The sequence below is a fragment of the Oncorhynchus mykiss genome, chromosome 22 (assembly GCF_013265735.2).
Source record: "Oncorhynchus mykiss isolate Arlee chromosome 22, USDA_OmykA_1.1, whole genome shotgun sequence".
Classification (NCBI taxonomy): Eukaryota; Metazoa; Chordata; class Actinopteri; order Salmoniformes; family Salmonidae; genus Oncorhynchus; species Oncorhynchus mykiss.
The window spans coordinates 291634-315009 of NC_048586.1; the positions used below are offsets into that span (position 1 = coordinate 291634).

The following is a 23376-nucleotide window of genomic DNA, read 5'->3' on the forward strand; positions in this document are numbered from 1 at the left end:
TGAGAAAAAAGACAAGTACATTAGTGTCTAGTTTGAGAAAGACGCCTCATAAGTCCTCAACTGGCAGCTTCATTAAATAGTATCCGCAAAACACCAGTCGTAACGTCAACAGTGAAGAGGCGACTCCGGGATGCTGGCCTTCTAGGCAGAATTCCTCTGTCCAGTGTCTGTGTTCTTTTGACCATCTTAATTATTTATTTTTATTTGCCTATCTGAGAGATGGGTTTTTCTTTGCAACTCTGCCTAGAAGACCAGCATCTCTGAGCGGTTGTATTTATTGAGTCCGCCAGATCAGAGGCAGTAGGTATGACCAGGGATGTTCTCTTGATAAGTGTGTGAATTGGACAATTTTCCTGTCTTAATAGTACTTTTGCGTGTCAGGGAAAATGTTTGGATCAAAATGTATTTATTTTGGAATGTAGTGAAGTAGAAGTTGCCAAAAATATCATTAGTAATGTACAGATACCCCCCCCCCCCAAAAAAAAATTCCTAACTAGTACTTTAAAGTACTAGAGGCCGAGCGATTATGATTTTTCAACTCTGATACCGATTTTATTGGCGGACAAAAAAAAGCTGATTCTAAAAAATAAAAAAATAATAATAAAAAAAAGCTGATTTTAATTGGCAGATTTGTAAAAATGTTTTGTTATATTTATTTATATACAGTTGAAGTCGGAAGTTTACATACACTTAGGTTGGAGTCATAACTCGTTTTTCAACCACTACACACATTTGTTGTTCACAAACTATAGTTTTGACAAGTCGGTTAGGACATCTACTTTGTGCATGACATAATTGTTTACAGACAGATTGTTTAACTTATAATTCACTATCACAATTCCAGTGGGAATTGACTGTGACTTTAAACAGCTTGGAAGCTCCAGAAAATGATGTCATGACTTTAGAAGCTTCTGATAGGCTAATTGATATCATTCGAGTGGATGTATTTCAAGGCCTACCTTCAAACTCAGTGTCTCTTTGCTTGACATCATGGGGAAATCAAAAGAAATCAGCCAAGACCTCAGAAAAAAATTGTAGACCTACACAAGTCTGGTTCATCCTTGGGAGCAACTTCCAAATGCCTGAAGGTATCATGTTCATCTGTACAAATAATGGTATGCAAGTATAAACACCATGGGACCACGCAGCTGTCATACCGCTCAGGAAGGAGATGCGTTCTGTCTCCTAGAGATTAATGTACTTTGGTGCGAAAAGAGCAAATCAATCCCAGAACAACAGCAAAGGACCTTGTGAAGATACTGGAGGAAACGGGTACAAAAGTAACTATATCCACAGTAAAACGAGTACTAAATCGACAACTTGAAAGGTCGCTCAGCAAGGAAGAAGCCACTGCTCCAAAACCGCCATAAAACATCCAGACTACAGTTTGCAACTGCACATGGGGACGAAGATCATACTTTTTGGAGAAATGTCCTCTGGTCTGATGATACAAAAATAGAGCCGTTTGGCCATAATGACCATCGTTATGTTTGGAGGAAAAAGGGGGATATTTGCAAGCCGAAGGACACCATCCCAACCGTGAAGCACGGGGGTGGCAGCATCATGTTGTGTGGTGCTTTGCTGCAGGTTGGTTCTGGTGCACTTCACAAAATAAATGGCATCATGAGGTAGGAACATTGTGGATATATTGAAGCAACATCTCAAGACATCATTCAGGAAGTTAAAGCTTGTTCGCATATGGGTCTTCCAAATGGACAATGACCCCAAGCATACTTCCAAAGTTGTGGCAAAATGGCTTGAGGACAACAAAGTCAAGGTATTGGAGTGGCCATCACAAAGTCCTGACCTCAATCCTATAGAACATTTGTGGGCAGAACTGAGAAAGTGTGTGCGAGCAATGAGGCCTACAAACCTGACTCTGTTACACCAGCTCTGTCGGGTGAATTTTGGCCCATTCCTCCTAAGGCTACCTAAAATGTTTGACCCAAGTTAAACAATTTAAAGGCAATGCTACCAAATACTAATTGAGTGTACGTAAACTTCTGACCCACTGCGAATGTGATGAAAGAAATAAATCTGAAATTAATCCCTCTACTATTATTCTGACATTTCACATTCTTAAAATAAAGTGGTGATCCTAACTGACCTAAGGGAGTTTTTACTTGGATTAAATGTCAGGAATTGTGAAAACTGAGTTTAAATGTATTTGGCTAAGGTGTATGTGCATTTCTGACTTCAGCTGTATATTTTTGTAATAATGACAATTACAACATTACTGAATGAACACTTATTTTAACTTAATATAATACACACACACACACAAAAAAAATCTATTTAGTCTCAAATAAATGAGTGGTTCATTTTGGTTTAAATAATGCAAAAACGCAGTGTTGGAGAAGAAAGTAAAAGTGCAATATGTGTCATGTAAAAAAAAAAAAGCAAAAAAAAACAACGTTTAAGTTCCTTGCTCAGAACATGAGAACATGTTAAAAGGAACCACAATTCCATATGAGTTCAATATTCACAGTTAAGAAGTTTCAGATTGTAGTTATTATAGGACTATTTCTCTATACTGTTTGTATTTCAGATACCTTTGTCTATTGGATGTTCTTATAGGCACTATAGTATTTCCAGCCTAATCTCGGGAGTTGATAGGCTTGAAGTCATAAACAGTGCTGTGCTTCAATCATTGTGAAGAGCTGCTGGCAAACGCAGGAAAGTGCTGTTTGAATGAATGCTTACGAGCCTACCACCGCTCAGACTGCTCTATCAAATATTCAATCATAGACTTTATTATAATATAATAAACACACAGAAATACGAGGCTTAGGTCATTCATATGGTCAAATCCAGAAACTATAATATCCAAACAAAACATTTTAAAAAACTTGCAGGTTTAAAAAATATACACTTGTGTATTGATTTTAAGAAAGGCGTTAATGTTTATGGTTAGGTACATTGGTGCAACGATGGTGCTTTTTTCGGGAATGCACTGTTGTTTAATCATCACCTGTTTGGCGAAGTCGGCTGTGATTCGATGATAAATGAACTGGCACCACATTGATTATATGCAACGCAGGACAAGCTAGTAAAACTAGTTATATCATCAAACGTGTAGTTAACTAGTGATTATGATTGTTTTTTATAAGAGAAGTTTAATGCTAGCTAGCAACTTACACAAGCGCAGCAAGGACCAAGGTAACAGGTGGTCAGCCTGCCACAGTCTCCTCGTGGATTGTAATGTAATCGGCCATAATCGGCTAACAAAAATACCGATTTACCGATTGTTATGAAAATCGGTATACCTCTAATCATTACAAGCCAGTTGGATGTGCAATGACGGGTCGAAGTGCCTCATCAGGAGTCTTTGGTTTTCATTAATGCTTCCTCACTTTGTTCTGCCCATTTTGTTGCTAAGATCGGAATGAAGCGTCTGTAGTAATTCTGTAACCCCAGGAAAGAACCTAGTTTGCTCACGTTCTGAGAAGCTGTGGTTCCAAGATTGCCTTGACTTTGTGGGATTTGGCGTTTCAGGTGCCGCTGTTAGTCCGTAGTCCTTCAACCACAGTAAGGTCATTTAATTTCCGGATATTGTCCTTCTTCCTTTCCAGTAACGAGGATGTCATCCAGGTAGCATTGTTCTCCTGGCAAACCCATCTTGATCTGGTCCATCGCCGTTTGGATCAGAGCTGGAGCACTTGTGATTTCAAATGTTAGACGTCAGTACCTGAAGAGCCCCTTGTGTGTCATGGGGTTCAGCATCTCCTTTGACTTTTCATCCATGTGCATCTGCAACTTGACTTGGTAGAGGTTGACTTTTGACCCCCAGCTTAGTCTGCAAAAAAGTAGTCGGATACAACTCTGCAGTAAACACCAAGTTAACTGTGACCTTGAAGTTACCACATGTCCTGATTCCACCATCCTTAATTTAACAGTGCATGTCAGAACAAAAACTAAGGCATGAGGTCGAAGGAATTGTCCGTAGATCTCCAAGACAGAATTGTGTCAAGTCATTGATCTGGGGAAGGGTACCTAAATATTTCCGCAGCAAACTCTTCCTAGAGCTGGCCGCCCATCCAACCTGCGCAATTGGGGGAGAAGGGCCTTGGTCAGGGAGGTAACCAAGACCTGATAGTCACACTGACAGAGCTCCAGAGTTCCTCTGTGGAGATGGGAGAACCTTCTAGAAGGACAACCATCTCTGCAGCACTACACCAATCAGGCCTTTATGGTATAGTGGCCAGACGGAAACCACTCCTCAGTAAAAGGCACATGACAGCCTGCTTGGAGTTTGACAAAAGGCACTTAAAGGAAGATTCTCTGGTATGATGAAGACAAGATTTTGGCCTGAATTCCAAGCATCACGTCTGGAGGGAACCTGTCACCATCCCTACGGTGAAGCACGGTGGTGGCAGCATCATGCTCTGGGGATGTTTTTCAGTGGCAGGGACTGGGAGACTTGTCAGGGATGAGGGAAAGATTAACGGAGCAAAGTAATGAGAGATCTGCAGAGAAACTCTGGGGTATCCTTGTAGCGTCATCCCAAGAATAGGGTCTGAATACTTATGTAAATGTGAGATTTCAGTTTTTAAATAAAAAAATAATTATTTTTTACAAAAATGTCATTTTGGATATTGTGTAGATTGATTTCTAAAATTATTTAACCATTATTTAATTAGGCATGTCAGTTAAGAACAAGTTCTTATTTACAATGACGGCCTACCAAAAGGCCTCCTTTGGGGGCCTGGGATAACAAAAAATAATAATACAATATAAAATAGGACAAAACACACATGACATCACAACACTCCATAAAGAGGGACCTAAGACGACAACATAGCAAGGCAGCGATACAACATGGTACAGACATTATTGGGCACAGTCAACAGCACAAAGGTCAAGAAGGTAGAGAGAACAATACATCACACAAAGCAGCCACAACTGTCGGTAAGAATGTCCATGATTGAGTTTTTTAATGGAGATATTGAGAAACTGTCCAGTTTGAGTGTTTGTTGCAGCTCGTTCCAGGTGCTAGCTGCAACAAACTGAAAAGAGGAGCGACCCAGGGATGTGTGTGCTTTGGGGACCTTTAACAGAATGTGACTGGCAGAATGGGTGTTGTATGTGGAGTATGAGGGCTGCAGTAGATATCTCAGATGCGGGGGAATGAGGCCTAAGAGGGTTTTATAAATAAGCATCAACAAGTTGGTCTTGTGACGGGTATACATAGATGACCAGTTTATAGAGGAGTATAGAGTGCGGTGATGTGTCCTATAAGGAGCATTGGTGGCAAATCTGATGGACAAATGGTAAAGAACATCTAGCCGCTCGAGAGCACCCTTATCTGTCAATCTATAAATTATGTCTCCGTAATCTAGCACGGGTAGGATGGTCATCTGAATCAGGGTTAGTTTGGCAGCTGGGGTGAAAGAGGAGCGATTTACGGTAGAGGAAACCAAGTCCTAGATTAAACTTTAGCCTGCAGCTTTGATATGTGCTGATAGAAGGACAGTGTACCATCTAGCCATACTCCCAAGTACTTGTATGAGGTGACTACCTCAAGCTCTAAACCCTCAGATGGTAGGTCTCACACCTGTGTGGAGAGGGGCGTTCTTCTTACCAAACCACATTACATTTGTTTTGGGGGTGTTCAGAACAGGGTTAAGGGAATAGAAAGCTTGTTGATTGATTTTCTGACTTACTGCATTCTTTGAGAGAGGTAGTTAACAAACCAGGCTAAAGACCCCTCAGAGACACCAACACTCCTTAGCCGGCCCACAAGAATGGAATGTTATACCGTATCAAGTCAATAAAAATTGCTTAGAATCAAGGGCAATGGTGGCATCATTGAGAACCTTTACGGTTGCAGTGACACATTCATAACCTGAGCGGAAACCAGATTGCATACCTGAGAGAATACTCTAGACATCAAGAAAGCCAGTCAGTTGATTATTGACTAGTGTTTCCAACGCTTTTGATAAACAGGGCAAAACAGTTAGGATCAGTTTGATCTCCCCCTTTTAAATAAAGGACGAACTGTGGCTGCCTTCCATGCATTGGGAACCTCCCCAGGAAGGAGAGACAGGCTTGGCAATGATAGGGGCAGCAACCTTAAAGAAGAAAGGGTCTAAACCATCTGACCCAGATGGTTTTTGGGGGTCAAGTTTAAGGAGCTCCTTTTAGCACTACATACTCAGTGACTGCCTGCAGGGAGAAACTTTGTAGCAGGGGGAAAAAGAGGGAGAAGCATCGGGGAAAGTCCTATTAGAAGGGGTGGGAGATGAGGAAATGTTGGACAGGCAGGGAGGCATGGCTGAGTCAATTAGGAATCCTGACTTAATGAAGTGGTGATTTTTAAAGAGCTCAGCCATTGATAAGGTGGGGTGGATGTGGGAAAAGTCCAGGGGTCTGAATACTTTCCGAATACACTGTTTATACTCTGAGTGTACAACCATTATGAACAGCTTCCTAATATGGAGCTGCGCTCCCTTTTGCCCTCAGAACAGCCTCAATTCGTCAGGGCATGGACTCTACAAGGTGTCAAGTATTCCTCAAGGATGCTGGCCCATGTTGACTCCAATGCTTCCCACAGTTGTGAAGTTGGCTGGATGTCCTTTAGGTGGTGGTCCATTCTTGATACATGCGGGAAACTGTTGAGTGTGAAAAACCCACCAGAGCTGCTGTTTTTGATGCAGATCTTGACAGTTGAAAGGCATTTAAATCTAGTCTTGCCCATTCACCCTCTGAATGGCATACATACGCAATCCATGTCTCAATTTGATGAAGTCTTAAGAATCCTTCTTGAACCTGTCTGTTCCATTTCATCTGTACATATTGAAGTGGACTTAACAGGTGACATTAACACAGTTCTATTATAGAATGTTGTGTGTTCTGAATTTGCACGTGCAAGCCAAGCGCTCCTACTATCAGTAGCATTGTCAAAGCTGTACAAGTAAAGTCTGCAAACACTGGCCACAAACTATGTTTACACAATACTGCGTTGGTAATAAAGCATTATTTGTTCAACTTCAACTTTTGGGATAGGTAGCTAGTTAGCTTTAGCTTGGTACCAAGCTAGTACCAATACGACCAGTAGAAATTTCAGTCGTTTTCCCTATTCTTAGCAATGATTTAGGAATCCTTATGAGCAAGTATTGTTGTTCGCCTATTGAAATTGAACAGCTAGCCAGCTACTTAACCCTGTTGCCCAAAGCTAACGTTATAAGCAGCCAACTAGCTTCATCTGGCTAGTGAGGCTCGACCGGACCGGGTTATGTGGCGTGAGCTAGCCATTGTTGGTAAATTTCTTCAACAGTTGATCAGGTCTATATACTTAATCAAACATACATTACTAATGGAAAGGAAACACTCTTTGGTTAAGTATACAAATTCTCCTTTAGTAATACAATTGTAGGCAGACGTTGGTACAGAGTACAGTATATGATCGCTTTCCCCAGGTTCTGCAAAATGTCTAAGACATCCTGTAACTCATATAGCCTCCATAGGCCTCCTTGCATGAGTTTCCCTGGCAATAACATTTTAACAAATCTAGCCTCCCCCTGACAGCAGCAACCATCTTGTCAGCAATTTAAAGCTCAGTGGGTTTGACCGAAACTTGACCTTTCATCACAAGTATAGGGTCATAACAAGGTGAACGAGTCTAAGCATTTTCTGACAGTTTGGCTGTTTACCTCAGGCCTGCTGTAGCCTTGTGTTCTTTATTACATTTTTTATTTCACCTTTATTTAACCAGGTAGGCCAGTTGAGAAGAAGTTCTCATTTACAACTGTGACCTGGCCAAGATAAAGCAAAGCAGTGCGACAAACAACACAGAGTTACACATGGAATAAACAAATGTACAGTCAGTAACCCAATAGAAAAATCTGTATACAGTGTGTCCAAATGAAGTAAGGAGGTAAGGCAATAAATAGGCCAATAGTGGTGAAGTAATTACAATTTAGCAATTTACACTGGAGCGATATATGTGCAGATGAGGATGTGCAAGTAGAAATACTGGTGTGCAAAATGGCAGAAAAACAGATATGGGGATAAGGTAGGTAGTTGGTTGGATGTGCTACTTACAGATGGGCTGTGTACACCTTCAGCGATCGGTAAGCTGCTCTGACAGCTGACGCTTAAAGTTAGAGAGGGTGATCTAAGTCTCCAACTTCATTGAGTTATGCAATTCATTCCAGTCATTGGCAGCAGAGAACTGGAAGGAAAGGTGGCCAAAGATGTGTTGGCTTTGGGGATGACCAGTGAAATATACCTGCTGGAGCGTGTGCTGCGAGTGGGTGTTGCTATGGTGACCAGTGAGCTGAGATAAGGTGGAGCCTTACCTAGCAAAGACTTATAGATGACCTGGAGCCAGTGGGTTTAGCGACAAATATGTTGCAAGGACCAGCCAACGGGTCGCAGTGGTGGGTAGTATATTGGGCTTTGGTGACAAAATGGATGGCACTGTGATAGACTGCATCCAATTAGCTGAGTATAGTGTTGGAGGCTATTTTGGAAATGACATTGCCGAAGTCTAGGATCGATAGGCTAGTCAGTTTTATGAGGTTAAGTTTGGCAGCATGAGTGAAGGATGCTTAGTTGCGAAATAGGAAGCCAATTCTAGATTTAATTTAGGATTGGAGATGCTTAATGTGAGTCTGGAAGGAGAGTTTACAGTCTAGCCAGACACCTAGGTATTTGTAGTTGTCCACATATTCTAAGTTAGAGCCGTCCAGAGAAGTGATGCTAGTCGGGCAGGTGGGTGCGGGCAGCGATCGGTTGAAGAGCATGCATTTGGTTTTACTAGCATTTAAGAGCATTGTTGTATGGTGTTGAAGCTTGTTTAGAGGTTTGTTAACACAGTGTCCAAAGAAGGGCCAGATGTATACAGAATGGTGTCGTCTGCGTCGAGGTGGTTCAAAGAAAGTTCTTAGAAAACCAGTCGTATTCTCAGAACCTCAGATAGCCAGGTGTTGCCCAGACAGGAGGAGTCTGAACGTAGGGGGTTTCCGTCTTCTGATAGTGTCTGAAGGGCACAACACTCAAAGCAGATGTTACCACACACACAGAGAGGTCTCCTAAAGAAGAGACCTTAGTTTATCATAACACAATTTATTAACCCATTAAAAGGTATGAGGCCTTGGTTTAACCCCTTCACCATCGTAAGGACTAGTAGACACAATAGAGGAATTTACGATTTGCCTTCAAATTAAAATGACCTCTTTGAAAGTGATGCAGAAGGTTACAATTGGTGACATCATGCCATATATAGACTAGATAATGTGAAGCAATGAAATGGGGTAGCAGTCTACTCGGTGACACCCACAGAACACAACTGTGAAGTGTTTTCGCAAATATTAGCTTTGTAGCTCTTATCGAGGGACTGTGTGAAATAACCTCCAGTAAGCCTATTGTTAGAGGTCGACCGATTATGATTTTTTTTTCAACACCGATACCGATTTATTGGAGGACCAAAAAAGCCGATACCGATTAATCAGCGATTATTTATTTATTTGTAATAATGACAATTACAACAATACTGAATTAACACTTATTTTAACTTAATATAACACATCAATAAAATCTATTTAGCCTCAAGTAAATAATGAAACATGTTCAATTTGGTTTAAATAATGCAAAAACAAAGTGTCGGAGAAAAGTAAAAGTGCAATATGTGCTATGAAAGAAAGCTAACGTTTCAGTTCCTTGCTCAGAACATGACAACATATGAAAGCTGGTGGTTCCTTTTAACATGAGTCTTCAATATTCCCAGGTAAGAAGTTTTAGGTTGTAGTTATTTTAGGAATTATAGCACTACTACTCTCTATACCATTTGTATTTCATTAACCTTTGCCTATTGGATGTTCTTATAGTTACTTTAGTATTGCCAGTGTAACAGTATAGCTTCCGTCCCTCTCCTCGCTCCTCCCTGGGCTCGAACCAGCAACACAACGACAACAGCCACCATCGAAGCAGCGTTACCCATGCAGAGCAAGGGGAACAACTACTAGAAGGCTCAGAGCGAGTGACGTTTGAAACTCCATTAGCGCGCGCTAACTAGCTAGCTATTTCACTTCGGTTACACCAGTTGATAGGCTTGAAGTCATAAACAGCGCAATGCTTGACGCACAACGAAGAGCTGCTGGCAAAACGCATGAAAGTGCTGTTTGAATGAATGTTTACGCACCTGTTTCTGCCTACCACCGCTCAGTCATACTTGTATGCTTGTATGCTCAGTGAGAAAATAGGACAGGACACGCTAGATAATATCTAGTAATATCATCAACCATGTGTAGTTAACTAGTGATTATGATTGTTTTTTATAAGGTAAGTTTAATGCTAGCTAGCAACTTACCTTGGCTTACTGCATTCGTGTAACAGGCAGTCTCCTTGTGGAGTGCAACGAGAGAGAGGCAGGTCCTTATTGCGCTGGACTAGTTTACTGTAAGGTTGTAAGATTGGATCCCCCGAGCTGACAAGGTGAAAATCTGCCCCTGAACAAGGCAGTTAACCCACCGTTCCTAGGCCGTCATTGAAAATAAGAATGTGTTCTTAACCCAACTGCTGAGACTCTAGCAGCTAGTTCCTTGGACACACTGGCTTCTATGGCCTTGACTTAAAGCAAAGTAAATAGTCTCTCTTGTGTAGCTTCACTCCCCAGCCCACCTACTAGTCTGTCTCTCTAATGGTGTCATTTAGAACAGAGATTCTAAACTGGGAGGTTTTGAAACATACTCCAGGCTGAACTTTACTAAAGCCAGGTAGAAAGTGTGTTGAAATTTATAATGAACCTATAATTTTATCCCAAATGTTTTAGATCATTTTGTATTTTGAATACAGAGCTAATTTAGCATCGCTATTTAGAGGATTTGGTTGATTTTGTGGTCTCAAACCAGTGTGTTTACTTACATTCTTCAAGGATATTGGAAACACTTTTTAATGAACCTTTTTATTTTGATAGCTTGGTCTTAGCATTGACTCCCTATCTTCCAGATGAGCCATGTTTAGCAAAAAATGAAGACATGTATTATTGACAATGTATCGTTCCATGTCTTGTCAGCAAGCCATGACGCCCACCATCTCAGATGGTTCTGAAATTGTTTCTGTAGATAGAAATGGATAAAATTAGCATTCCTGCAACATTATTTTGTTGAAATGTAACTTGGTCTCGAAGAAATTAAGCTAATTGATTGTGATCATTTGTAGGATTCGTGACCTCTGAAGCAGAAAAGTTTGGTGTCTGCATGCATCAGGACGCTTCTGTGTTTTATACTTTAAAAAGAAAAGCTTGCTGCTATAAGTTTTTTATATTTTTTGAGACACCTATACATTTTATACTTTTAAAACCTTTGTTTTAACCATTTGTTTTTGGGACCACGGTGTCATGACGTTGCCCTCTTTGGGTATAGCAAGCCCCATCCTCCTCTCCCTGCCTCCCCCTTGCCTCCTTCAACTAGGCTGCTGTGGACAGAGAGAGGTCGTAAATTCCTGAGAAGACCCTGCCACATGTCCACATAGTATAAGAGGCATAGTACATTTTCATAGAGCACAAAGGAATTTCTTCCACCTCACAGAACTTGAGGTACGAACAAGTTTCATGTTCCGGAGAAAGTATAAAAGATTGGTGAAGAATCCAGCTACGAACTGGTCCGTTTGTCACAACTTGGGAAGCTCAAGAGAGACGGTGTGGCCACATTACCATAACGCTGTTTATATAATAGGCTCAGATATAATTGTGGTATAAGATGAATGAGTGAGTATAATACTGTTTGTAAAATTGTGTAATGTGATTTTGGACTGTTTAATGAAGGAAACTCCAATTCCCTTTTGAGTTGAACTAAATCAGAGGACCGCCCCTGAGCACAGTTAGGGTCAGGCATCCTGGGACAGCCCCTTTTCTGCAATTCCGAATAAAACCCAACTTTGAGAAATTATCACCAGACCATGTTTTTCTCCATTAGGAGAGGACGAAGGTTGTAGACCATTGCTGAATCTTTTAACCATACCACGTGGTTAAACCCTTAGACTATCGATACCGACAGAATAAGAACAAGTCTTTGATATTACTTACTAGTCTACAGCTAGGAATTCGGTATCATTGAACGCGAAAAACAACAACCGCCGAAACATCCATTCTATAACAAAACGAATGTCACTGAACTATCCCCTCTAACCACAACCGAGGGAGAGAGACGGACAATTCTACAAAAGAAACAAACTTTTCACCAGCGATCAAGACGACCATACTGAGCGTAAATATATATATTGATTGCAATTGTTCCCGAATGAGTGAGCGTTCATGTGTAAAGGATTAGCATTTCAATTGTTATAATTATTAACTCTGTAGTGACTTCTTAGTTGACCCCCACTTCCCCTTTTGTCTAACAACCTGCCTTGCCGGTTTATCCCACTAGGGCACATTCCACTCATTTCTTGTAACCACATTAACCTTTGTTTGTTTGTTTGTTTGTTTGTTTGTTTGTTTATGCAACTTACTTAGTTAGTAATAAATAAATGATTTAAGACAATTGATGTATGGATGACTCATAGTGAAGACTGGGTTCGTGCAGATAACCAACAATTTACGTTTGGAATGAGACTAACGTGAGGTGAAGTAAATAATGAATTAATTCGAAGACTAATTGATCAGATAAAATATCTGAAAAGTTGTTTTAGGAAATTATAACTTTGTAATCTGAATATTTTTCCTTGGTGCCCCGACTTCCTAGTTAATTACAGTCACATGATTAATCAGTTGATTGCTTAATAGTAATTACAGAGAATCTTTGATTAAAAACTATAAGTCTTCAATTCAAGGATAGTAAAGACATGACAACTGCATTGGTGCTGCTTTTTAACACTGTGTTTGGATGGATTTTTGCTGTCTCCTGGAGCTAGCATTAGCAGGCTAGCTTCGACTATCTAGGTTACCTGGCTGTAACGGGCAAAGCTTGTCTCACGTTGCGGTTGCCTCTTGTAGCCGGGACAGCAGTTTCTTACCTCAGAATAAGCATGTCACTGTTCTGTTTTGGAGTCAGATCTGGAGATGGACAGCAAAGTCATTAAATGTGAGACCTTTGACATGTTCATTGTAGTCGAAGAGGAACTGATGTGTACATATCCATCTGATAAATGCTAACAGCTCCATGCCTCATGAGACGGGTCATTGAGCTACTAGAGGAGAATAGGGTGCTGAGAGTCTTGCTCTGGTTAAGGAGACTTCAAGACTGCGTGCTGTTTTTGATGCAACAATTCTAAATGACCGAGGGGGAAATCCAGGATGCTCTGTCAGTGGTTTTCAACCAGGGGTACTAGGAACCCTGGGTGTACTTCGCCTATTCGTATGGGGTACTTAAACTCGTGAGACTATAGGCTTACTGGTAAAATGCACATGAGGGGGGTACTTCAGTTTTATTTATTTATTTAACCTTTACTTAACTAGGCGGTAGTTGGTGCTACAGTAATCAAAAAAGGTTCTGAACCACTGGTCTATGAGACTTGGCTCATCTGCAGTAGCTACTGAGGATACTACTTTGGACCACTTTCCCGTACTAACACATCCCACTGCGTTTTGCTGTACTCCATTGGAAGCAAACTGGAATCCAGTTAGAAATTGGAGAGGAGGATTATTCCGACGCAGCTTCCCTCTCGTCCAGACCTGCGGCTCTCTTAACCATTTTCAGGTATGAGCCCCATGACTTCACCTGGGCCATGTGAGGATTCACTTAATCCCTTACTGCAGCTCTCTGCCCCACTTGTTGCAGAACTGTTGACCTAGAATACCAGTCAAAAGTTTAGACACCTAGTCATTCCAGGCTTTTTCTTTATTTTTACTATTTTCTACATTTGTAGAATAATAGTGAAGACCTCAACTATGAAATGACACATGGAATCATGTAGTAAACAAAAAAAGTGTTAAACAAATCAAAATATATTTGATATTCTTTAAAGTAGCCACCCTTTGCCTTGATGACCGCTTTGCACACTCTTGGCATGTTCTCAACCAACTTCACCTGGAATGCTTTTCCAACAGTCTTGAAGGAGTTCCCAAATATGCTGAGCACAGGTTGGCTGCATTTCCTTCACTCTGCAGTTCAACTCATCACAAAGCATCTCAATTGGGATATCGGGTGATTATGGAGGCCAGGTCATTTGATGCAGCACTCCATCACTTTCCTTCTTGGTCAAATAGCCCTTACACAGCCTATAGGCATTGGGTCATTGTCCTGTTGAAAAACAAATGATAGTCCCACTAAGTGCAAACCAGATGGGATGGCGTATCGCTGCCCAATACTGTGGTAGCCATGCTGGTTAAGTGTGCCTTGAATTCTAAATATATCACAGACATTAACACCAGCTGTAGCACCATCACACCACCACCTCCATGCTTCACGGTGGGAACCACACATGCAGAGATCATCCATTCACCTACTCTGTGTCTCACAAAGACACAATGGTTGGAACCAAAAATCTCAAATTTGGACTCATCAGACCGAAGGACAGATTTCCACTGGTCTAATGTCCGTTGTTTGTGTTCTTGGTCCAAGCAAGTCTCTTCTTATTTATGTCCTTTCATTGCTGCCATGCTATGTTGATGTCTTAGGTCTCTCTTTATGTAGTGTTGTGGTGTCTATCTTGTCGTGATGTGTGTTTGTGTGTTGTCCTATATTTCTATTTAATTTTTAATCCCAGCCCACATACATACAGGAGACCTTTTGCCTTCAGGTAGGCCGTCATTGTAAATAAGAATTTGTTCTTAAACTGACTTGCCTAGTTGAATAAAAAGTGGTGGTTTCTTTGCAGCAATTCAACCATGAAGGCCTGATTCACGCTGTCTCTGAACAGTTCATGTTGAGATGTCTTACTTAAAATCTGTCAAGCATTTATTTGGGCTGCAATTTTCAAGGCTGGTAACTTATCCTCTCCAGCAAGGTAACTTCCTTTCATTTGGCGGTGCTCATGAGAGCCAGTTTCATCAGAGCGCTTGATGTTTTTTGCGACTGCACTTGAAGTCACTTTCAAAGTTCTAGAAATGTTCCGAAATGACTAACCTTCATGTCTTAAAGTAATGATGGACTGTCGTTTCGTTTTGATTATTTGAGCTGTTCTTGCCATAATATGGGCGTGGTCTTTTACCAAGTGGGGCTATCTTCTGTATACCACACATACTTTTTAACAACACAGCTGATTGGCTCAAACGGATTAAGAAGGAAATAAATTCCACTATTTGACAAGGCACACCTGTTAATTGAAATGCATTCCAGGTGACCTCATGAAGCTGGTTGAGAGAATGTCAAGAGTGTGCAAAGCTGTCATCAATGTAAAGGGTGGCTACTTTGAAGAATCTCATATTTTTGTGGTTATTACATGATTCCATATGTGTTATTCCAGAGTTTTGACGTCTTCACTATTATTCTACAATGTAGAAAATAGTAAAAATAAATAAAAAGCCTGGAATAACTAGGTGTGTCCAAACTTGACTGGTACTGTATATCTTTAATGTTACAATTGTTTCTGGTGTTATCCCCAATATCTGGAAAGCGGCACCTGTCTTCCCCCTACATAAAGGACAAGATCCTTCTGATTTAGATACTAGTGTCCAATCTCCAAATGATCTTGCCTTTCCAAAGTTTTAGAATCCTTGGCCAACTCTCAGCGAATAACTTATTTAACTTCTCTCACACTTCTTAATGTGCACCAATCCGGTTTTAGAACGGCTATGCTTGTTTTAATGTTAAATTGATTTGGATAATAATAATCATTGTGCTTTCCAAGGCCTTTGAAACTGTTGACAATCATGCACTCATTCAAAGGTTTGAGAATTATCTGTCAGAACAGTGTGATTTCTGATGGTGTTTAGTCTAGATTCCTCAATATTATGGGGGGGTATTGGAACCTGTTCTCTTGACTATTTTTATAAATAATATTGGGCTATCTGTTAACTTTTAATTGTTCATTTGTATGCAGACTACTGTTATGTATGCCATTGCCCCAGGTGTTGTTAGAGCTGCAATCTTACTTTGTTGCCTTACAAAATGCCCTGGTTGGTTTAAAACCTGTACTTAATGTTGGCAAAACAAAATACATGTTCTCCAATTCTCGTGTGTTTTTCAGATGGATTAGATATTTATTCATTGAAAGGTTCTCCCATTGATTGGGTTCCCTTCTATAAATATCTGGACTTTTGGATTGACAAGGATTTAATGTTTAAAAAGACATACTGATGAGCTAGTTAAAAAGCTAAGATTTAAAGTGGCCTTTTTGTAAAATAGAGCATTGGGGAATGTCCTGCCCCCCCACTGCGTGTGCCTTGTCTATTTCTATGGCCACAAGCACTGTTCATGACACAAACCGTTCACACCCCTCTTGGTGGAGAGTTTTGCATGTTTAAAGCTTATTTTCTGCAATTCTACACATTTTGTCATGGGGTGCAAAGTAAATGTTGCAGTTTTAAAGCAGATGTTCCTGCAATTCTCTATACATTTTGCTATGTCTAATGTATGTTCATGTGATATTTGAGTGACCAAAAAATGACAACATCTATGGGCAAAAAAATCGAAATAAAAAAAGCTTAGCTGACCTGGGCTAGTTGATTATATGCATTGACTAACATGACAAGAGGAACTGATGATGCACTACCCAATTTTGAAATTGCACCTTGTGCATTCTGTTATTACGACTTTCAAGTTTCTTAAAAAAAAATTGTGGACCCATATGTGCCCCACGCTAGGGGGGGGACACCCCACAGTTTGGGAACCACTAATGTGGGGCACGTCACTATTCCCTTTTTGGGGAAGTACAGAAGCTTCCGACCTACCTAACTTTGTTGTTGAGGTATGAAGACATGAGTTACCAAGCCCAGTCACAGGGTTGGTTAACTCTTGAGGTTTGTTGGGTCTCCACCGAATTTGGCAATCCGCTTTTGTTTTAATGCACCTCACTGCTGGATACATTTTCAGAACTCATTACAATTAGATGTTCTGGTGCCACTTGTGCAGTTTAGGGTGTTCATTGAGGACCTAGTGGCTGAGGACTATAACGGTTTTTCATAAGTTTGTGTTTTCTATTGATTGCTGTTTTTGTTTGTTGTATTGATTGTTGTGATCAGGGCACCCTTGGGAATGAGACCATGGTCTCAATGGGTTTTCCCTGAATAAATAATCTAATAATAATAGTTATATTTTATTTTTTATTTTATTTCACCTTTATTTAACCAGGTAGGCAAGTTGAGAACAAGTTCTCATTTACAATTGCGACCTGGCCAAGATAAAGCAAAGCAGTTTGACACATACAACGACACAGAGTTACACATGGAGTAAAACAAACATACAGTCAATAATACAGTATAAACAAGTCTATATACGATGTGAGCAAATGAGGTGAGATAAGGGAGGTAAAGGCATAAAGGCCATGGTGGCAAAGTAAATACAATATAGCAAGTAAAACACTGGAAAGGTAGATTTGCAATGGGAGAATGTGCAAAGTAGAAATAAAAATAATGGGGTGCAAAGGAGCAAAATAAATAAATAAATTGAATACAGTAGGGAAAGAGGTAGTTGTTTGGGCTAAATTATAGGTGGACTATGTACAGGTGCAGTAATCTGTGAGCTGCTCTGACAGTTGGTGCTTAAAGCTAGTGAGGGAGATAAGTGTTTCCAGTTTCAGAGATTTTTGTAGTTCGTTCCAGTCATTGGCAGCAGAGAACTGGAAGGAGAGGCGGCCAAAGAAATAATTGGTTTTGGGGGTGACTAGAGAGATATACCTGCTGGAGCGTGTGCTGCAGGTGGGAGATGCAATGGTGACCAGCGAGCTGAGATAAGGGGGGACTTTACCTAGCAGGGTCTTGTAGATGACATGGAGCCAGTGGGTTTGGCGACGAGTATGAAGCGAGGGCCAGCCAACGAGAGCGTACAGGTCGCAATGGTGGGTAGTATATGGGGCTTTGGTGACAAAACGGATTGCACTGTGATAGACTGCATCCAATTTGTTGAGTAGGGTATTGGAGGCTATTTTGTAAATGACATCGCCAAAGTCGAGGATTGGTAGGATGGTCAGTTTTACAAGGGTATGTTTGGCAGCATGAGTGAAGGATGCTTTGTTGCGAAATAGGAAGCCAATTCTAGATTTAACTTTGGATTGGAAATGTTTGATGTGAGTCTGGAAGGAGAGTTTACAGTCTAACCAGACACCTAGGTATTTGTAGTTGTCCATGTATTCTAAGTCAGAGCCGTCCAGAGTAGTAATGTTGGACATGCGGGTAGGTACAGGTAGCGATCGGTTGAAGAGCATGCATTTAGTTTTACTTGTATTTAAGAGCAATTGGAGGCCACGGAAGGAGAGTTGTATGGCATTGAAGCTTGCCTGGAGGGTTGTTAACACAGTGTCGCCCTGCAATTTCACTGTCTTGTCGAGGTGGGACGCTACCGTCCCACTTATACCAGAGAGTTTAAAAGATGTGGGTTTTTGGTAACATAATTATAAGACCTTAGGCAATATTTCTTAAACTTAGAGAAGGCAAATAAGTTCTGCAAAACTAAATATATTAGTTGTCAGGGGTCTTTACTTCAACATTGCTGTGTTGATGTATTTCTGTACCTTTAAGACTTTTTCTGCTAGATGTTTTCTAAGACACCTTTTCCTTCTATTTGAGGGGGATAGAAAATGGTTATGCCTTCATTAAAAAAAACTCTTAGCTTTTATTTGACTCCACATTTGAAGTGCTCATGGGGGCATTTCCAGGTAAAAATCCCCAACTTCTTTTTTTTTATGATGGCTTAAGGGCCAACCCGCCTCCATTGTGACTGCTGAGAAAAAATCGTAGTAAGTTTATTTGCGAGTCATGGCTGTATTTTTCACACTCTCTCTTCCACAGACAAAGAACCTTGATGGGGTCTTCTGCATGCCGGAAATCAAGCTGCATAGCAACCCATCGGCATTCAACGTGTACTGCAACGTGCGCCACTGCGTGCTGGAATGGCAGCAGCGGGAGGCGTCCCTGGCCCTGGCCTCCAGGAGCTCTGTGCAGAGCGGCGACTCGGACAGCGAAGAGGAGGAGTTCCGTGAGCCTGCCATCAAGCTTCCCAAGGTAACCAATCCCATCTGTTATGTTACTTCAAAAGCAGAGTGATGGGAACAGTGTTGGTGGAAAGGTAGAAATAGAATATGACAGACATGTTGCTTTATGTGTTTTTTGATACCAGGTTTGCTGTTCAATTGCGCTATATAAGATGGAAGGGAGTTCCATGCACTCATGGCTCTGTATAATACTGTATGTTTTCTTGAATTTGTTCTGGACCTTGGGACTGGGAATAGACCCCTGGTGGCATGTCTGGTGGGGTAAGTGTGTGTGCCAGTGCTGTGTGTAAGTTGACTATGCGAACTGTTTTGAATATCTACCACATTAATGTGTCTTATAAAATCAAGAAGTGACGCAATCAGTCTTTCCTCCACTCTTATCCAAGAGAGACTGGCATTAATATTAGCCCAATGAAGAGTAAGACTTGCTACTCGATTCTGTGCCAGCTGCAGCTTAACTAGTTATTTCTTTGCAACAATTGACCATATTACTAGACAATAATCAAGATAAGGTAAAACTAGAGCCTGCAGGACTTGCTTTGTGGCGTGTGGTGTCCAAAAAATCTCCCCATCTTTACAACCCTTGAATCTACAGTGGGGAGAACAAGTATTTGATACACTGCTGATTTTGCAGGTTTTCCTACTTACAAAGCATGTAGAGGTCTGTAATCTAAAAAAAAATCCAGAAAATCACATTGTATGATTTTAAGTAATTAATTTGCATTTTATTGCATGACATAAGTATTTGAACTCGTTACCTGTATAAAAGACACCTGTCTACACACTCAATCAAACAGACTCCAACCTCTCCACAATGGTCAAGACCAGAGAGCTGTGTAAGGACATCAGGGTTAAATTGTAGACATGCACAGGGCTGGGATGGGCTACAGGACAATAGGCAAGCAGCTTGGTGAGAAGGCAACAACTGTTGGCGCAATTATTAGAAAATGGAAGAAGTTCAAGATGACGGTCAATCCCCCTCGGTCTGGGGCTCCATGCAAGTTCTCACCTCGTGGGGCATCAATGATCATGAGGAAGGTGAGGGATCAGCCCAGAACTACACGACAGGACCTGGTCAATGACCTGAAGAGAGCTGGGACTACAGTCTCAAAGAAAACCATTAGTACACTACGCCATCATGGATTAAAATCCTGCAGCGCACGCAAGGTCCCCCTGCTCAAGCCAGCGCATGTCCAGGCCCGTCTGAAGTTTGCCATCTGGATGATCCAGAGGAGGAATGGGAGTAGGTCATGTGGTCTGATGAGACAAAAATATAGTTTTTTTGGGGTCTAAACGCCACTCGCCGTGTTTGGAGGAAGAAGAATGAGTACAACCCCAAGAACACCATCCCAACCGTGAAGCATGGAGGTGGAAACATCATTCTTTGGGGATGCTTTTCTGGAAAGGGGACAGGACGACTGCACCGTATTGAGGGGAGGATGGGTGGGGCCATGTATCGCAAGATCTTGGCCAACCATCTCCTTCCCTCAGTAAGAGCATTGAAGATGGGTCGTGACTGGGTCTTCCAGCATGACAACGACCCGAAACACACAGCCAGGGCAACCAAGGAGTGGCTCCTGTAGTGGAAATTTCCTGTATTTACCAAATCATGAGAGCAAACCACACACAAGTCAGAGTTATCATAAAGTCCTTTAATTATATGAGCTCCATCACAACCCTGTGACTCTCAGATTAATTCAGTGTCTATAAATGAATTCTCTGAGAGTGCTTACAAAACAGTTCTTAGTATCATTTATAGCCAAGACACACCCATCTCAACTCACATGACGAATAACAGATCTTAGGAACATTACAAAGGAAGACTTTACTTGAGAGAGGAGTATCCCATAGCCAGACAGCATTGGCTATAAATTATCGTTCAGCTTTGTCTCCTAAACTATGTTATCGCGCTCTTGTTACCACTCAGGACCAAAAACAAAACCTCATCAACAGGCATATATCAAATACACCCCTCCTGGACAAGATCACAGAGACACAGTGACTGGCACACAGACATTGTGGAGCCAAGCTATAATTGGTTCCCCCTCAATCACCCCTTCACATGGTTTAAAAGATATGTTTACCAATGAAGACAAGCTTGACCCCTCCCCTCTCTGCAGACCAAGTAACTGAACCCAGGACAGAGAAAGGATAACTGCAAATGGCTACCACTATAATACAACAAGATACATTCTAAATGAGAAGTAACTCACAAGCATATAATGAAAATAAAACATCTTATCTATGTTACCCAACTATTCTGATTAATCTCCAACACTCCGTAAGAAGCCAGTCTCCAAACCTGAACCCAATAGAAAATGTGTTTGGAGGGAGCTGAAAGTCCGTATTGCCCAGCGACAGCCCCGGAACCTGAAGGATCTGGAGAAGGTCTGTATGGAGGAGTGGGCCAAAATCCCTGCTGCAGTGTGTGCAAACCTGGTCAAGAACTACAGGAAGCGTATGATCTCTGTAATTGCAATCAAAGGTTTCTGTACCAAATATTATGTACTGCTTTTCTGATGTATCAAATACTTATGTCATGCAATAAAATGCAAATGAATTACTTAAAAATCATACGTGATTTTCTGGATTTTTGTTTTAGATTCCGTCTCTCACAGTTGAAGTGTACCTATGATAAAAATTACAGACCTCTACATGCTTTGTAAGTAGGAAAATCAGCAGTGTATCAAATACTTGTTCTCCCCACTGTATGTTTTGACTGTGACAGTTCACAATCTAAAGTAACGCCAAGTAATTTAGTCTCCTCAACTTGTTCAACAGCCACACCATTCATTACCAGATTCAGCAGATGTCTAGAACTTTTTGATTTGTACCAAATACAATGCTCTTAGTTTTAGAGATGTTCAGGACCAGTTTATTACTGGCCACCAATTCCAAACCAGACTGCAATTCTTTGTTATGGGTTTTAGTGACTTCATTGCTGTGGTTGCTGATGCGTATATGGTCGTATCACCAGCATACATGGACACACATGCTTTGCTTAATGCCAGTGGCAGGTCATTGGTAAAAATAGAAAAGAGTAGAGTGCCTAGAGAGCTGTCCTGCGGTACACCACACTTTACATGTTTGACATTAGAGACGCTTCCATTAAAGATAACCCTTTGCGTTCTATTAGATGGGTAGCTTTGAATCCACAATATGGCAGAGGTTGAAAAGCCATAACACACAAGTTTTCTCAACAATATGTTATGGTCAATATTATCAGAGCTGACACTGAAATCTGACAGTACAATTCCCACAGTCGTCTTATTATCAATTTCTTTCAAACTATCATCAGTCATTTGTGTCAGTGCAGTACATGTTGAGTGCCCTTCTCTATAAGCATGCTAAAAGTCTGTTACTTCGAGAAATAGCATTGCATTTGGTCAAACACCATTTTTTCCAACAGTGTGCTAAAAGCTGGCAGCAAGCTGATAGGTCTACTGTTAGAACCAGTAAAGGCCTCTTTACCACTCTTGTGTAGCGGACTGACTTTGGCTTCTCTCCGGGCCTGACGACAGACTTTCCTCTAGGCTTAGATTAAAGATATGAAAGATAGGAGTGGCTATAGAGTCAATTGACAATGCCAGGAGGTTTTTAATTATTGATCGATAACAATTTTACCACCTCTCCCACACTAGCTTTACAAAATTCAACCTGGCTTTTCTTTCATTATTAGTTTGTTTATGCATGAGTACAATTGCTCACTGTTCATTGTTGGCTGTGTTTACACAGGTAGCCGAATTCAGATTTTTTCCCCCTAGTTGTTATTTTAACCAATCAGATCTGCTCTGAAAAATATCTGATATGATTGTATAAAATACCAATTAGTGTAAAAAAATCTAAGAGTTGGGCTGCAGCCCATGTGACAACAGGGAATGGGCTAGCCTGGGAGCCAGATCAGTCTTCTTTTGCAGACTGCAATTAGCCTGTCATCGATGGCTAATTGATGGCTGCTGTTGCCTTTTAAGATGTAAAAAAATAATAATTGCGGCCACTCGTGCTGTAAAACAGTGTAGTTCAAAGTAAACGGCATAAATATATGGCAGTGGTCTGTTTGCATATAGGCCTACTTACAGCTCTGATTGGTTATGGTGCACCGGTCTGTGTAGAGTACAGGCCTGAGTCGTACTCAGTCGTACTGAGCCTGCAATAGAATCTCACTCTGATGCGCTCTGCCTAAAACAAAATATTTTGCGTAGTTTGTTTTGCATGCTAAGCCTTGTATAGTTTTTGTTTCATGTTGCATTGAAAGTGACTAATATTGCATTGATTCGATCACAATTCCCACAGTAAAGGGTAATGTTTATAGTGTTAACTAATGGGGAAAACTTTGAAGGCTGA

The 23376-nt window shown here is 41.0% G+C and overlaps 1 protein-coding gene across 8 annotated transcripts in view; it reads left to right on the plus strand.

Moving 5' to 3' along the window:
• Positions 1-23376, plus strand: part of mycbp2 (MYC binding protein 2) — a 294316-nt gene that overhangs the window by 18521 nt on the left and 252419 nt on the right. For all 8 annotated transcript variants that reach the window (XM_021578600.2, XM_021578599.2, XM_021578604.2 and 5 more), the window contains exon 3: positions 18830-19042. In XM_021578600.2, the coding sequence (XP_021434275.2) occupies positions 18830-19042 (213 nt within the window). The remainder of the gene's footprint in view (positions 1-18829; positions 19043-23376) is intronic.